The following is a 15,812-nucleotide window of genomic DNA, read 5'->3' as shown; positions in this document are numbered from 1 at the left end:
CAGTGTGGCCATCAGTATTAGTGCTGTCACTAGACTTTTTGTTGTTGTTGTTGCTGCTGCCTGTGGACTAACTTCTTATTATCCTCAAACTTTTTAATTTTCTGTGATCTGAGGAATTGAAAGCTAAGGTTTAAAATTGCATACACTGAGTAAGATTTGAACAACAGGCCAAAGCACAGGTGTGAAGGTATTAATGGGACTTAATTCAGTTGCTTCAACAATGTGTCTGTTTCTTCTTTTCCTACTTGGTGGGGAGGGCTTACCCATCCCTACCCCCGCCCCCAGAAGTGATGTGTTTCTGTGCTGTCTCAGACTCATACACTCCCTAACCGTAAGAGTCATCCTTCTGTAGGGCAAGATGGTACTGTTTACTCTAACTGCAGTTCAAGGAACTGACGTCAGGAGGGGTACACTGATTTGCTTATGCTCACATGTTCAGAAGTTCAGTTGAGTGGCTCACATCTGTCACAGCAGAGCTAACCTCCAAACATAGAGCCAGGAAACGCCACCGTAAGAAATTACTATGTAACAGTGTGTGTGTATAATTGTGTAGTGAAACATTTAGCAAATATTTCAATTAGTGGCTAATTTCAACTAATGGCTTCAATTAGTTACACAGATGAAATCTAAAGTTTTCTAACAGTGGTAGCTTTGTTATTATAGAAAATCCCAAGGATCTGTGTGTTTGAGAGGAGTTTATCTTAAAAGCTGGCACACTGCCCTTTCCTTGTGCCCCAGGTCCTGGCATCGATGTGCCTGCCCCAGACATGAGCACGGGCGAGCGGGAGATGTCCTGGATTGCTGATACCTATGCCAGCACCATCGGGCACTATGTAAGTACCCACCAAAGGTCCTGAGGGCCTCATTCGCCATCTACGAGAAATAGCAATTAAGCTCATTGTATGTGGAAGGTGAGAATTCTCTGGGTTTTTCTCCTCTCCTTTAATCATGTCTTGATTGGCATATTATTTTACTTCCCTCTCTCCAATCATAAACCATAAATGTAGTGAATATGGCCTGAGCTTTCATTTACATGCCTCCCCATCCTGAAAGCTGGGATGGAACCTCAAAAACGGATCACCTGCTAGGCAGAGCAGGACATGCTGCAAGACACTAGAAGGGAAGTAAAGAAGCAGATGAGGTATGGAGATAGTGTAATACAGAGAAGGAGTTACATCTCTGAAAGAAGGCTTCCTGGATGAGGTGTCTGGGCTAGACCTTGAAAATGGGTGGAATTTGAACACGGAGGTTACGGGGATAGGAGAAACAGTAGAGCTCAGACCATTAGGAGATGAGGCATATTAGAAGGGTGATAGAAGAGCGAAGAAATACATGAACTAGGACAAAAATACTCAAGGCCAGTGAGAGGGGAGCCTCTGGTGCTGACCCTGTCTTGGGGGCTGAGGGGGCTGGTGGTGTTGGGCTGCCCTGGAGCCCGGGGGCCCTGGGGGCTAGGGAGAAGCGGTGGTGCATGGCAGAGATAGGCTCCGCAGGACTGCAGTGGATGTGTGTCATCAAGGAAAAGGAGACCCGGGAAGACTTGAATCTAGGGGACTGAGCAGAAGTAGTGCCACTAATGCAGAACACAAAAAGAAAAGTCAACTTTCCATTCTTGGAAAAGGGTTGGAACCTTGAAAAACATTTAAGGGGTAGGAATCGAAAGGGAGTTGAAAAGACATACATTAAAAATGCATACATGAAGTACCTCTGCCACGCAAGCAGCGTTTCCAGTACAGTTGGGATAAATGAGAGCAGGGGAAGTTCTCATGCTGCGAAAAGGTGTAAGGGGGCCTGGCCAAGCCTTTGCAGGTGACATCAGAAAAGGCCTCCGTGAAGGAGTAAGCTTCTATTCTGCACTCTGAACATTGAATAGGATCAGCTGGGGAATGGGTGGGGGTGCGAGTGTGGCAGGCAGAAGGAACCACTGAGCAAAGTTCTGGAATGCAGAAGAGGGGAACCTGAGACTGAGAGGAGACCGTGGTAGCCAGAGGGGAAAGTGAGAGAGTAGGGCACAGGAGAGGCCAGTTAGAGGAAGGTCGGACTAGATCATCACCCCACGAGTGACAGCAGAGACTGGTTCTTTGTCCTGAAACCAGAAGGAAGCTGGGGACTGCTAACTATAAGCAGGTGTGAGGCATTTTGAGTGCCCCTCTGTGTGCAGCAGAGAATTGGGACTGTTGGGGGCAGGACACCATACAGGAGCCCAGAAGAGAGGGGGTACTGGCCTGCCCTGGTGCTGGGGAGAACTGGACGGACTAAAGAGGGATTTAGAGGGAAAGCAGTCAGTCATAGAAGAATGAGAAGTGCTGAGAGTTCCATGTGGTGATGTTAAGGGAGGGGTTTCTGGGAAGAGACCAGTTCAGCAACTAGATCATTCATGGGACGGAGATTGGAGCCAGGCTGCAAGGGGGTGTTGAGAGAGGGAAGTAGGGCATGAAGAGTAGCCTTCCCTGAGAAGAATGGCACTGGACAGCAGAGAGAAGACTTGAAAGGTGGCTGTTGCCCAAAGAGAAAGGTTTTTGTTGTTTTGTTGGCAAGTTGACTGGCTATGGCCCCAGATTCCTCCATGTGAGAGACGATGGGAGAAAGGTGTGAACAGTAGAGGTAGCAGAATCTTCCAAGGGAACAAAGTCCTCATGAATTTTCCTTTTAAGGGCCTTAGTGGAAAGATGAGCCTTGGAGAAGAGAAATATTCCCTCCTGAGAAGAAGGAAGGGGGCTGCAGCATGCAGGGGAGGAATTCAGACCCCGGGCTGATGTCTGAATTTCTGAGGGAGTGCAGTCTGTGGGTGGGAGCACGGGTGGGCAGCCTGGATTCTCAGGCTCCCTCACACACCAGCTCTGTGACCCATGACAGGTGCCTAGAGCTCTCTGTGCCTCCGTCTCCTCGTGTGTAAGACGACAATGTAATAGCACCCAGTGGGGGTTAAGTGGCTAGTAATATAATGCACTTAGAACAGCACCCACTCCTTAGTAAAACACACAGTATTACATCAGGTGAATTGTATAAATCCCTGAAATGAAACAGGAGAAGTATGAGACTCTTGAAAGAATTTTTATTTCAACTGCCACTCCCTAAAATGATGCTTTTCCATGTCACCTTTTGATGTTAAATGAGTTCTGGATATGGTCTCTCATTCTTTTTAAGCGAGACGCTAGACTGAAGAGTGCAGAGTAGTGGGCCATGTATCAAACATTATTTGTGGCTCATTCCCAGTGGTTAACAACAAAAGGAAATTTTGTGAGGCTCTGCCAGCAAACCCCGGCAAAAGACTTCCTTCTTAAAGTGACACCAAAATCAGGGCCTAAAAGTAAGGAAGCTACAGTTTTTCTGATTTCCAGATGTAGACCTGAACATGCTGCAACTTGTGTGTAATCCTGCCCAGAGGCACAGGCCTGGGAGGGAGGGGTGTTGTCGGTGGGCTCCCGGGACAGTCAGGTGTGCTGGGGGGCTGGGGAGCTGGGCGGCTGGCACCGGGCCTGACCTCGACAGGACTGTGGCTCCAGCATTTGCATTTGTACTGTTTAAAAGCATTTGGCACTAGGTGTGCAATTCTGCGTTCACAAGTGTTAATTATTCATGAAGGCAAACTGTGGGAAAACTACTAATTTCTGTAAATCACTTTACTAACTACTTTCTCTTTTTTTAGCTTTTATTCTTTTTGCTGGCAGTTATGCAGCTAATATAATTCTAAGTTGTCTTGGTAAAAATAGTTAAACAATACAGATAAAATCCAGGTCACTTTTTAACTCACCCAGCTAGAACATCTATTGGAGGGTAGGACTATGGTGTGAAGTAAGGCACTTCATCTTACTTTACATGGGTAACAGAGTGCCCCACGAGTTTATTAAGTAGCCATACCATCCATACTTTGTCCACGAATTTGAAACGCCTCCTTCATTTTGTGTTGGTTTCCTGTATGTGGTAGGACTGTCTAGTTTCTCCTGCCCCACTGATCAATCTGTGTCTCCTGCACTGTTCTGGCTGATACAGTTGACGGTATATTTGATATAACTCGGAAAGGACGCTCTCCCAAGCCCTTTCATTTTCCTAATTATGGTTGTTTCTGAACAAGAATACATGGTCAGTTCACAGACTACTGAAAGACGGTGGTGAAGACAGATCCTCTCCCACCCTGCTTTCCAGAGCACACTGCTGCCACCAGAGGCCCTCCCCTCACGGTGTAGGCAGGAGCGGCTCCGTCTCACCCACATATACCTTTCTGCTTCCCTAACCCCAACGATACCATACTAAGTGCACAAAAAAATGTGACTTCCTAGAAGTAGAATCTTTGGATTAATGGGAATTTTTATTTGGTAGGTATTCCTGCAAACCCCTTAGTTATTTTGTCTTTTTTTTTTTTAATTTCTTGAATACTTTTGTTAATCCACTCTTATTTGAACTTGAATATTATCTTTTAAAGTTCTTTTTTTTTAGGGGCGCCTGGGTAGCTCAGTCGGTTAAGCATCCGACTTCGACTCAGGTTATGATCTCACAGTTGGTGAGTTCAAGCCCCACATCGGGCTCTGCACTGACAGCTCAGAGCCTGGAGCCTGCTTCAGATTCTGTGTCTCCTTCTGTCTCTCTGCCCCTCCCCTGCTTGTGTTCATATTCTCTCTCTCTCTCTCTCTCTCTCTCTCTCTCTCTCTCTCAGAAATAAACATTTTTAAAAAATAAAGTTCTTTTTTTTTTTTAAGTGGCATTTTATTGAATTTCTAAATTAGTTGAGCAGAAGAGTATCTTAACCATATCGAGTGTTCCCATCTAACCGAGAACACCATAATATCTCTTCCTACTTAGGCTCCATTTTGGTGACGAGCTCAAGTTTTATAGTAGATTTTAAGACACATGTGAGATGTGTACTCCAACTTAATAGGGCTTAAATATTTTTGAGGGAATAATATTTTAAGCAGAACTATCTCTAGTTTCGTGATATTATTATTTGTACTTGATGATGTTAAATTCCTAAAAACCTTGTTTATCCCATTGGACAATATAGTCTATTTTATTATATATTTTCTAAGAATAGAAATCTGAAAAAGTAAGTTTTCTCCCTATTGGTGAATGTGTACCATGAGCACACACATAGTCTTAATGAGCATATTAGTTAGAAATGTGACATCTTGACTTTTTCTTGCAGGATATTAATGCCCATGCCTGTGTTACTGGTAAGCCCATCAGTCAGGGTGGAATCCATGGACGGATCTCTGCTACTGGCCGGGGAGTTTTCCATGGAATTGAAAACTTCATCAATGAAGCTTCTTACATGAGTATTTTAGGAATGACACCAGGGTTTGGAGACAAAACGTTTGTTGTTCAGGTAAGAATGTTTGCTTTTTTAAAGAGTAACCGATCTACATAAAGGAAGTTTTTCAGTGTTTTTAGATTTACAGTTTTTAAAATGTCATTCTTTTGAATCTTTTAAATTCTAGAGTGAATGTTTTCAGAGTAATACATGCCTTATTTTTTGAACCTTGGTATAATTCATGTGACTAGTACCAATTTAAGTATCTTGCAGATACATATGAAGCTATCACCAACTTCTTTGGGTCACAATTTAAATTGAAATTTAAACTTTGAATTAAAAGTTGAATATTTCAACTTTGAGGAAGAATGGGCTTGCTATTTGGATATTTTACTGAGTGGAATCTAAATTAAGTTGAATGCTACTTTATTATTTTTGTTTTTGAATCCTATTTTGAAATAGAATAGAATTCATATGCCTCCCAGTGAGTGACTTTATGTTGTTGGCAACCATAGGACAACTGGTCATCAGGGCCTGAGGATTTGGGTGGCATGACTGACCACTGCCAGTTCTTTATAAGCCACAAGGCTGCACCAAATTAAACTTCTTTGGGACCCATTATCACAAATTAATGGGTTCCATGTTCTGAAACAGATTGCTAAAGAGAAGCCATTTAGTACATTGTTTCTTATGGCAAAGGATTCTGAGAATTCTTCCTAAATTTACAGAAGGGGTACTGGTCAGAATCGACTTTACCATGTGCACTAAGACTTCAGTTTCTATATCACGTGTAATTGTTCTTTACAGGGATTTGGGAATGTGGGCCTGCACTCTATGAGATATTTACATCGTTTCGGTGCTAAATGTATTGGTGTTGGTGAATCTGATGGGAGCATATGGAATCCAGATGGTATTGACCCAAAGGAACTGGAAGACTTCAAATTGGTATGTCAATCTAATATCTCAATAGTCTGACTACCCTGAATATTGTAAAGTTGAAATAAGCCTTATTAAAATCTATTTCCATTGTTTACTTTTTAAAATGTAACCCAAAGAGCTCTTAATAGATGAGTCTTCATGTCATAGGCTCTAAACATAAACATTTAAACAGTGATGTAGCCATTAATTCTGATTTTTCAATCAATTTCAGCAACATGGATCAATCCTGGGCTTCCCCAAGGCAAAACCCTATGAAGGGAGCATCTTGGAGGCTGACTGTGACATACTGATCCCTGCTGCCAGCGAGAAGCAGCTGACCAAGTCCAATGCACCCAGAGTCAAAGCCAAGGTGAGAGCATGATAGAACCTGAGCTCAGCCTTACCAATGTAGAATGCCCTGAGGGTCATAGAAAAGCTCTTAGTTGGCTTTCCTTTTTTTCACACCTTTATTGGGATATAATTCATATACCATACAGTTCACCCAAGTGTAAAATTTCATAGCTTTTCGTGTATTCACAGTTATGCAGGCATCCATCACCATGAGTTTCCTCTTAAACCAAGCTTCCAAAAAGCAGTTAGGAAAATAGAAAGGTGAAAAATAATTGTATACGCTTTATAGAACAAAATAACTCTTAATAATTGCATTCAAACTGGAGTTCTGCCTCTTCCCGCCCCCACTCCCCTGCCCATCCCCCTGCCCATACACACACACACCTCTTGCACCTGCTGGAGGGGTTTGTGGTGATGTTGGTATTTCTATATGTCCTGACTCTCTTGCAGATCATTGCTGAGGGTGCCAATGGGCCGACAACTCCAGAGGCTGATAAGATCTTCCTGGAGAGGAACATTATGGTGATTCCAGTAAGTCATCTATCTGTGTTTGCCAGGTTTTAAATGTACTTGAAACCCTAACTGTCTTCTGTGAGGAATTGTGGGGAGAAGAAGATCGTCATTCATTTCCCAAGCTATAGTGAATTCTTCATCTGTATTTTGCTTTTAAGTAAATAAAGTAGAAGCATGCTTAGTGTAAAAAGCCTATCAATTTTCACTTTGACCTGAACTTTTTCTTCCAACTTCAGGCTCTTTCTTGAGTATGTATTTAGCCTTCTTAAGAATCTAATCATAGGGGCGCCTTGGTGGCTCAGTTAGTTAAGCATCCGCCTCTTGATTTCAGCTCAGGTCATGAGCCCATAGTAGTGGGATCAAGCCTTGTGTCAGGCTTGTGCTGACAGTACTGAGCCTGCTTGGGATTCTCTCTCTCTCTCTCTCTCTCTCTCTCTCTCTCTCTCTCTCACTGTCCCTCCCCCCCTCGCTCATGTGCGCACTCTCACTCTCAAAATAAATACATAAACTTTAAAAAAAGAATCCAATTATATAAATGTATATTGTGCTAGAAATACAAATTCTAACGTGAACAATGAGCTTTGGTGTAATTTCTAACCTTATGCGTTTCAAATGTCCCTTGCTGCTTTACTCAGAAAGCAAATATGAGGAATATGTGTTTCGGTTTTCACTGGGTAAGCATGGGGTTATTTGCAAGTGGAAGTTAGTGTGGACTTATGATGCATTTAGGACTTTTGCTGAAAACACTTAAGAAATTCAGTTTAGCTGAAACAGACTGCCCTTAGGTAGTATGAGAAGGAACGCTGATCTGGTGAGGCACCCTGTGGACAATCCAGTGCATCGCTGAGCGGGCAGTTTTGTCTAAAGACTTCTTTGGGAAAGAAGCTCTAACCATAGTTGATCAAATGCTTGTTAGTTTAATAAACAAAAAGTTAATTTTTTTCAAAATGGAAAAAAAAACTTAAGTGGATTGGGAAGGACGTTAGTTAAATTTAAATGTGAAATTCCTTTTTTTTTTTTTATATTTATTTATTTTGGGGAGAGTGCAAGCGGGGGAGAGGCAGAGAGTGGGGGACAGAGGATCCGAAGTGGACTCTGCACTGACAGGCTGACAGTATCGAGCCGATGCAGGGCTTGAACTCACAAACCGTTGAGATCATGACCTGAGCCGAAGTCGGACACTCAATCAATTGAGTCACCCAGGTGCCCCTTAGTGTGAAATTCCTGATACAATCTAAGATATATTTGGGAAGTTTGAAGCTTAATCTGCTTTGATGTTAAAATGGATCTCTGATGTTCATTGGAAGCTTTCAGTAAAGCCATGATCTTCTCATTTCTTTGGTGTCTTCCCTGTCACATTTTTGTGTGTAGGATCTCTACTTGAACGCCGGAGGAGTGACAGTATCCTACTTTGAGTGGCTGAAGAATCTAAATCATGTCAGCTATGGCCGTTTGACCTTCAAATATGAAAGGGATTCTAACTACCACTTGCTCAGTGAGTTCTGATGACCTTGTTCAAGAACAATCTTTGGGACCAGCTAAAAGGCTAGAACTAGCTTACACTCGAAAAGGACTGTTCGCTTTTTGTAATCCTAGAGAATTTAATCTTAGAACAGAAAATCATATTCTTCTCTCTCATGAGTCTTAGGACCAAAAATTATATTCAGGTGTTTACCCCGTGATATAATGTCTCTATAACATCATCTATAAGTTAATAAATATAAAGAGTATCCTTTTAAGCCAGGAACTCCTAGTGAGACTCATCCATTCCAGTCTCTGGTTGCTCCTAGTAAAGGCCTTTCTAGCGTCAAGAATTTTTGGAGTCTTCTGATGCAAGTGTGGTTTTTCCTTGACGAGAGTAGCTCCAGAGTTAATGGTCCAGTCTCATCAAGCTGGAATAAGACCAAGACCTCCAACCGAGCTTTACTCAGCCCTCTCTGAGAATCTGGGTGAAGTGTTCCATCGATTTCCGTTTCTTTTTCCCTCAGCATTTTCTTTTTAACAGAGCCAAGGAAAAACCGTGGTAATGGGTGTTATAGCAACAGAGCAGTGACCTAAATTCACATTTATGTAGGAATTTGGCAAAGTGCTTTATTCCCTTTTAACAGAGTTTTAAATGATTAACCCTTTTATGTCATTAGTGTTGAAGGTTTCTAAACTCTGTATTCGTTTTTGGGTTGTGGATATAGTTTGAGACTACTTTTGGTTGTACTTCAGTTTTGTTTTGTTTTTTTTTCCTACTAGCAATGTCTTAATTTCATCTCTTGGTTTTTATAGTGTCTGTTCAAGAAAGTTTGGAAAGAAAATTTGGAAAGCATGGTGGAACTATTCCTGTTGTGCCCACGGCGGAGTTCCAAGACAGGATATCGGTGAGTGTGCTGTGACAGGATGACACTTTCCACACCCAGCCAGCTCTTACTTTAGACCCAGGCCAGTTGATTGGGGTTATGGGTGGTCAGCAATATGACAGTGATGATAGGCTCTGTGTGTGCTTTGTACGCTCCTCTCTCGCTACATTCCAAATGTGGAGTAAGAAATTTAGTTTAAAATAAATGTATTTAATGGTTCTTCCAATCTTGATCCTTGTGCAATACAGATGACTCAACAGGTGGTTCTAACCTAATTGTGCAGAATTACTATGTATCTCTTCAGCTCCAGAGAAATAGAATAGAGAAGTAAACATTAGGGGCGCCTGTCTGGCTCAGTCAGAAGAACATGGGACTCTTGATCTCTGAGCCCCACGTTAGGTGTAGAGATTACTTAAAAATAAATAATTAAATGAACTTCTAAAAAAAAAAAAAAAAGAAAATGTTTAAAATAAAAACAAAGTAAACATTAAATTGAACTATATGAAGAATTGAAATTGCTATGTGGGCATGAATAAGAGTGAAAGAAAGCAGGTGTGTGTGAATTAGCTGTTGACGGGACTGAGTGGTAGTGCTCACATGCCATGAAGGGAACTTCCCCAGTAAATGCCAGAGACTTGAAAAGCAGAGTCAGGGGCGCCTGGGTGGCTCAGTCGGTGAAGCGTCTTACTTCGGATCAGGTCATGATCTCACGGTTTATGAGTTCGAGGCCCATGTCAGGCTCTGTGCTGACAGCCTGGAACCTGCTTCGGATTCTGTGTCTCCCTCCTCCCCCTCCTCCTCCTCCTTCTTCTTTCTCTCCCTCTCTCTCTCTCTCTCTCTAAAATAAAAGTAAAACATTAAAAAAAGAGAAAAGTCATAGGAAATAGGCCTAGAAAGGAAAGTGTTCAATCTCGTTAAAGAAATACAAATTAAAATAAGGTTTCTTTAATGTATTAAACTAGCAAAAACAATGGATCTTATACTCACCATGTCTGTGGCGAAACAGTTGTACCTTTATTTTGATGACAAGGCAGATTGGTGCAGCTCTTTAGAAATTTGAAGAACTATTACAGTTTTCCTGCCCGTTGACACTATCCTAACATCCCCCTTGCAAATTTATCCTAAGGAAATAATTCTAAAGGAGAGAAATGGCTCCATGCAAGATGATGTCGTTGGAATGGTGTTTGCAGTCAGGTTTTTTAAATTAGGTTTAATAGTCTACATATACATGGCAGGGAAATGGCTAAGTTGTAATATATCTTCTGAAATATTCAGTCATGGAAAGTAATGTAAGATTATATTACAACATGGGGAGCAGGGGAAGTTAAGGTTTTGTTTTGCAGAAGAAAAGATGCTTTTGCCACTCAGGGTATTAACCATTCCCCTAAATGAACCTTCATCTTTCCCGGACCATGTCTCTGTTAGCTGTGGTCCCTCTGTCTGCGGTGCCCTGACCCGCTCCCTGCTCAGGTAGCCTGCCCCTGAGGATCCCTCTGGGAGCCGGAATCGCACACATCCTTCCACCACACGTATCCAGGCAGCCCTTGCTATGGCCACCACCCCTAGATGGGCTTCTTGCTCCTCCCTGTGGTCGCCTGTGTCCCAGCCCAGGCCTGGCATGCAGCTGTCGCTCAGGCCGAAACCTGAGGAGGAGTGCAGAGGAGGACAGCCAGTTAGTTAGGGAGGCAGCCCGATGGCTTGCTGTTTGTGCTGTCTGAAAATAACCTTTGCCAGGACACTGGCCTTTCAGTGCTTCAAATTCCGGACCTTAATCCTGTGTCTCACCTCTTACTGAATGACTTGTCGCAGGAGTTTTGTAGTAAGTTTAAAAAACAGGGTTTTTTTCCCAGCTCCTTCCCTCTAGTTCCCCCTCCACGGCCGTGCTCTGGCCCTTCCAGGCCCCACATTATTGACCGTCTTTTCACTGTCCCCCGTCACCCCGGGATGTCCTCCGTTCTCTGAATTCCACACTCCGTCATTAGTCACTCCGGCTTGTTTTGCTCAGCATACCCCTTGCTGACACCCGGACCCTCATGAAACCCAACCGTGCTCCCTCCACACCTGCAGCCCTGTCACCGTAATCCTGACCACGAAACTTAGGTGCGCAGCCGGTGCTGTCCGGCAGTCATCCTACTTTTTCCTGGTCTTTCACTTTCTCATTCTTCTGATTGGCTGTATCACACGTTCTCCTCTTCTCTGTCCCCTGCACTCCAGCACCTGACCTGGGATCTGCCCACAGAGAAAATAGCAGTCAGAGAACTTCCCAGCACCCAACTCCGGGCGCCTGTGCCCTGTCTCCTGTCACAGAGCGACTCCGTGTGCCTGCATCTAAGCCCATTCTCAGCTCCCCGGGTGCACTGCTCGAGTGCGCATCCTCCCCCTCCTCCATCATCAGTCACTCCTATCAGCGTGCTGAATGCGGTCTTAAAACAAAATGCATCTCAATCCCAGCTCTCTTCCAAACTTTGTTCTTGCCGTGTGCATTTCCCTTTCCCTCACAGCAGACACCCTGAAGAGTTGCGTCCATTGCGTCTCCAGTTCTCCTAGGCTCAAACCTGCCCTGGTGCCCGCCACTCCGCCACAACTCGTCTTGTGCAAACACCGGCATCACTAGATCCAGTGACCGCTTTTCTGCCCTCATCTTACTTCTCCTGTCAGCACCTGCTGTCACGAGTGATCGTCCCCCCTGAAGCTAGTCTCCTGGCTTCCAGAACCCCACATCCTCACTGATTTTCTTCCTGCCTTTCCCTCACATTGCCTTCTGTGATTCTCACCACCTCTCCACACTCTTAACGTGGGAAGGCCCCTGGCCCTGAATCACTGCTCTGTCTGAATTCAGAATCTTTGTGATCTCACCCAGACTTCCGGTTTTCGGTCCATGTGTAGGCTGCCTCCCCCGACTAGAATATAAACTCCACGAGAGCAGAGAATTTTCATTATTTGTTTTCTGCTTTGTGCCCTGTGCCTAGAAGAGTGCCTGGCACGTAGTAACCACTCCATAAATGTTTGATGAGTAAATGAATGAGGGAGAGAAAGGCAGTACTGTACCTGTAGAACAAGTTTTTTCTTCCTAACTTAGTAGGACAGATCAAGGTTTGACCCAGCTGTTTGTTAACAGATACAAATGTATATAGAAATACACCTCCTAGCATACAGAGTGCCAACTACGTGAAGATCAGAGTAGACACATTTGGGTGGTGATCCACTTTCAAGTTTTCATCTCGCATAGCAGGATATATGTTTGATAGCTAGGTAGGACATACTAGAATGGGGCAGTAGTTAATTGTCCTAAAATTGTATTGTAATTTGTTTGTTTATTTATTTAGAGAGAAAGAGTAAGTGCACATGTGCACCTGTGCACAAGCAGAGGAGGAACAGAGAGAGAATCCCAAGCAGGCCCCACTCTGTCAGCACAGAGCCCAATGCGGGGCTCAATCTCAGGAACTATGAGATGTGTGACCTGAGCCAAAATCAAAAGTCAGACGCTTGACCAACTGAGCTACCCAGGCTCCCCGTCCTAAAATTTTAGAAAGCGTTCCAAAAAACAAATTAGATACTTAGAGGAATCCATTGATACAAATTGACTTACAGAAATAATTGGCATTGGAACGAGATGAGCACTCCTGAGTACACAGCCGGGTTTCTGCCACAGAGCACCTGTTGGAGGGGGCCACACTCCTTTCTGTGCCTTGTGCGGTGTCCCTGTTAGCTGGGAAGCAGAGATGAACACTTGTTGCTGTGGGCATCTGCGAATTGGGTGGGTGACCAGTGCTGGCCTCACTACTTGCCCTCCTGTTTCTTGTGCATGCTTTTCTGTGTACGTTCATTTTACCATGATCTTATTTCAGGAGTATCTGTTCACCGTCAAATGCAATGAAAACTAAACTGGGGTTAAAGCACAACTATTTAGCTATCGAGATACTGTATGGAAATTAAATGTATCTTTGCCAAAAGACAAAACAATTCTGTCTGGCGGTATATTGACTTGAGAATCCCTTGTGCTCTTACAATTGAAGCGTGTCTTTATGTGGTTTTGTTAAACTTCTGGTCTTTTCCCTAACAGGGGGCATCCGAGAAAGACATCGTGCACTCTGGCTTAGCTTACACTATGGAGCGTTCTGCCAGGGTACGTGTGCAATGCTGTTTGCCTTTCTGCTGGTGACCTGCAGCACAGCTCAACCGTGTCACCTCAGCTGCCAGATTGTGTGTGCTGTGGTCGAAGACAGCAGTCTGTTTACACGTTCTTCATTCGTGTGTAGCAAAATGCATGCTTGTTCAGTCTTAAATGACGGGCAGTGTTTTCAGGGTGTTCAGTATGTCTGCCGGGCTTTGGGAAATAAATGGTAATACCAGGTTAGGCGGGAATGGTGTTCGGCAGTTAGCTTTAGCTAGACATCACACAGTCAGCCAAACTGGATTGCAGTTGAGTACACCACTCTATTATCGCTACAGGAAACTACCTCACTGGAGAATTTGGTATAAACAAAAGGTTTTTTGACCCCTTGCTCCTTATTTCAAGACCTTAAACGCACTTTGATGCATTTCCCTCATTTCTTCTTGAGTTCAAACTCTGTCCACCCACCCTTAAGTTGAAATAGCATAAGCAGCCATTGATGATGGTGCTCGTTGTTAATTTGTTATAACAATTTGTTGTCAATACAACTGATGTACCGTAAATTCACCCTTTTAAAGTATACGGTCCACAACCTTAAGCATATTCACAAAGCTCCAGCACATTTTCAGCACCCCATTCTGAGTTTTATAAAATTATCACCAAGTCTAACAAGGAGCTTACTCCAGATAACAGGGCGTCTAAAGGCCGGAGACAGCTCACATCTAAAGAGCAGCTCCTTACTGCTGCCTAGTCAGTGGCGTACTTTGGTTGCAGAGAACAGGTCCTTCCTGACGGGTTTTGTGCCTGAGTCCTGCGCTGCCGTGGTGGCCGAGGCTCCTTGCACCGGGCCCGCGTGTGCCCCGCATGCACACTTCACCGTGTTTTCTCCTGCCTTTCAGCAAATCATGCGCACGGCTATGAAGTATAACCTGGGGTTAGACCTGAGAACGGCTGCCTATGTCAACGCCATTGAGAAAGTCTTCAAAGTATACAATGAAGCCGGTGTGACCTTCACCTAGATGGAGTGTGGCTGACCTCTTCACTGCCCTCTTCCCTCTTCATCTGCAGGCCCTTCACAAGTTTACATGTAACCACAGGAATCTCTCTCTCTCTCTCTCTCTCTCTCTCTCTCTCTCTCTCTCGACTTAATAGATAATGGACATCATTCTCAACAAGTCAGTCCAAACCAGGCCCTTTGAGAAAAAAGAAATTAAGGTTAGGGGATCATGTACAAGCTGATGAATATGAACATAGAAATTACCTAAGCCAGAGAGCAATTTGGGTATTTTGCCTTTAAATGAAAAGTCCCTTCCATCCGGCTATACCGCCTTGCTCCGCGGCTGCTTCCCAGTACAGCCAGAGCTGTGGCCAGGAAAGCACCTGTCATCCAAGAGCAGTCAGTTGCTTATTACTTCAGCTCTGGACAAGTCTGAGACGTGCTGTAACTTTGACACATCTAAGTAGCAGGTGTGTGGCATTTTCAGAAGGTGGCATGGTCCTCAAGTGAGTTACTGGTATTTTTACATCAGCAAAATAACTCAATTTTACAGATTGCAACAAAAATAAAAGCTATTTCTCTTTATGCATTTTATTCTTTTAGAATAAAATAAGTATGTGCTGCTGTAATAAAATTGCCTTTAATCACTTAATAAGCCTAACCTTGACTCAAGCAGTGAATGCCTATAAACATAATAAATGAAAAAGCTAGTATTTTTATAACATAAAACAGTATCATTTATAGCTTATCAATCATGTATTGTCCAGCAAAAATAAAAGGCCCGATGGAGAATTAAGTTATCTTCGTAACTGCAAATGATGGAGGCTATTTTTGTTAAGACTGTCAGAATTCACTAACCACAATTATGACATATAGTCCAAAGAGTGCAGTAACCTCCTTATCATGTTAATTAATTGTTCTCTGTTGAAGATCTACTGTGTTGTCTAATTGAACAATAATTCAAGTTGAGCGTCCCAGAAAAAATACCACTTGGGCTCCCACTTTGGAGTCTTGCTGGCGACTCTGAGCCGTGCCAATGGCCCCGACTCGCCCTGACTTTGTGTCCTCTGTTAGAGGCCTGTATTCTGCACACAGCTTCATTACCAGTGGGCTGAAAACAACCTTGGGTTGAGTGTTTTGTTTGGGGGTTATTTCGCCAAGGCCTTTTGAACAGTAGTGTCCCAGTGAAGTACTAGATATTATTTATGTAAGAATGAGCTTTTTTTTTTTAAACGACAATATCCTTTCAGAAATTTCTAACTACTTTGTAACTGCATGACTTAACCTGGTGATAAAAGCAGTTATTAAAAGTCTACCTTTTCCAAA

The 15,812-nt window shown here is 43.5% G+C and overlaps 1 protein-coding gene across 1 annotated transcript in view; it reads left to right on the top strand.

The window, feature by feature from the left end:
• The window catches only part of GLUD1 (glutamate dehydrogenase 1), a 38,047-nt gene extending 22,235 nt beyond the window's left edge, over positions 1-15,812 (top strand). Inside the window, exons 5-13 of the mRNA XM_043596789.1 lie at positions 739-833; positions 5,141-5,320; positions 6,053-6,190; positions 6,396-6,533; positions 6,965-7,045; positions 8,399-8,522; positions 9,305-9,396; positions 13,439-13,501; positions 14,389-15,812. Coding sequence (XP_043452724.1) covers positions 739-833; positions 5,141-5,320; positions 6,053-6,190; positions 6,396-6,533; positions 6,965-7,045; positions 8,399-8,522; positions 9,305-9,396; positions 13,439-13,501; positions 14,389-14,508 — 1,031 coding nt within the window. The 3' untranslated portion in view covers positions 14,509-15,812. The remainder of the gene's footprint in view (positions 1-738; positions 834-5,140; positions 5,321-6,052; positions 6,191-6,395; positions 6,534-6,964; positions 7,046-8,398; positions 8,523-9,304; positions 9,397-13,438; positions 13,502-14,388) is intronic.

Source organism: Prionailurus bengalensis, chromosome D2, assembly GCF_016509475.1.
Source record: "Prionailurus bengalensis isolate Pbe53 chromosome D2, Fcat_Pben_1.1_paternal_pri, whole genome shotgun sequence".
NCBI classification, from domain to species: domain Eukaryota; kingdom Metazoa; phylum Chordata; class Mammalia; order Carnivora; family Felidae; genus Prionailurus; species Prionailurus bengalensis.
This window is presented reverse-complemented; position numbering and strand designations above follow the sequence as displayed.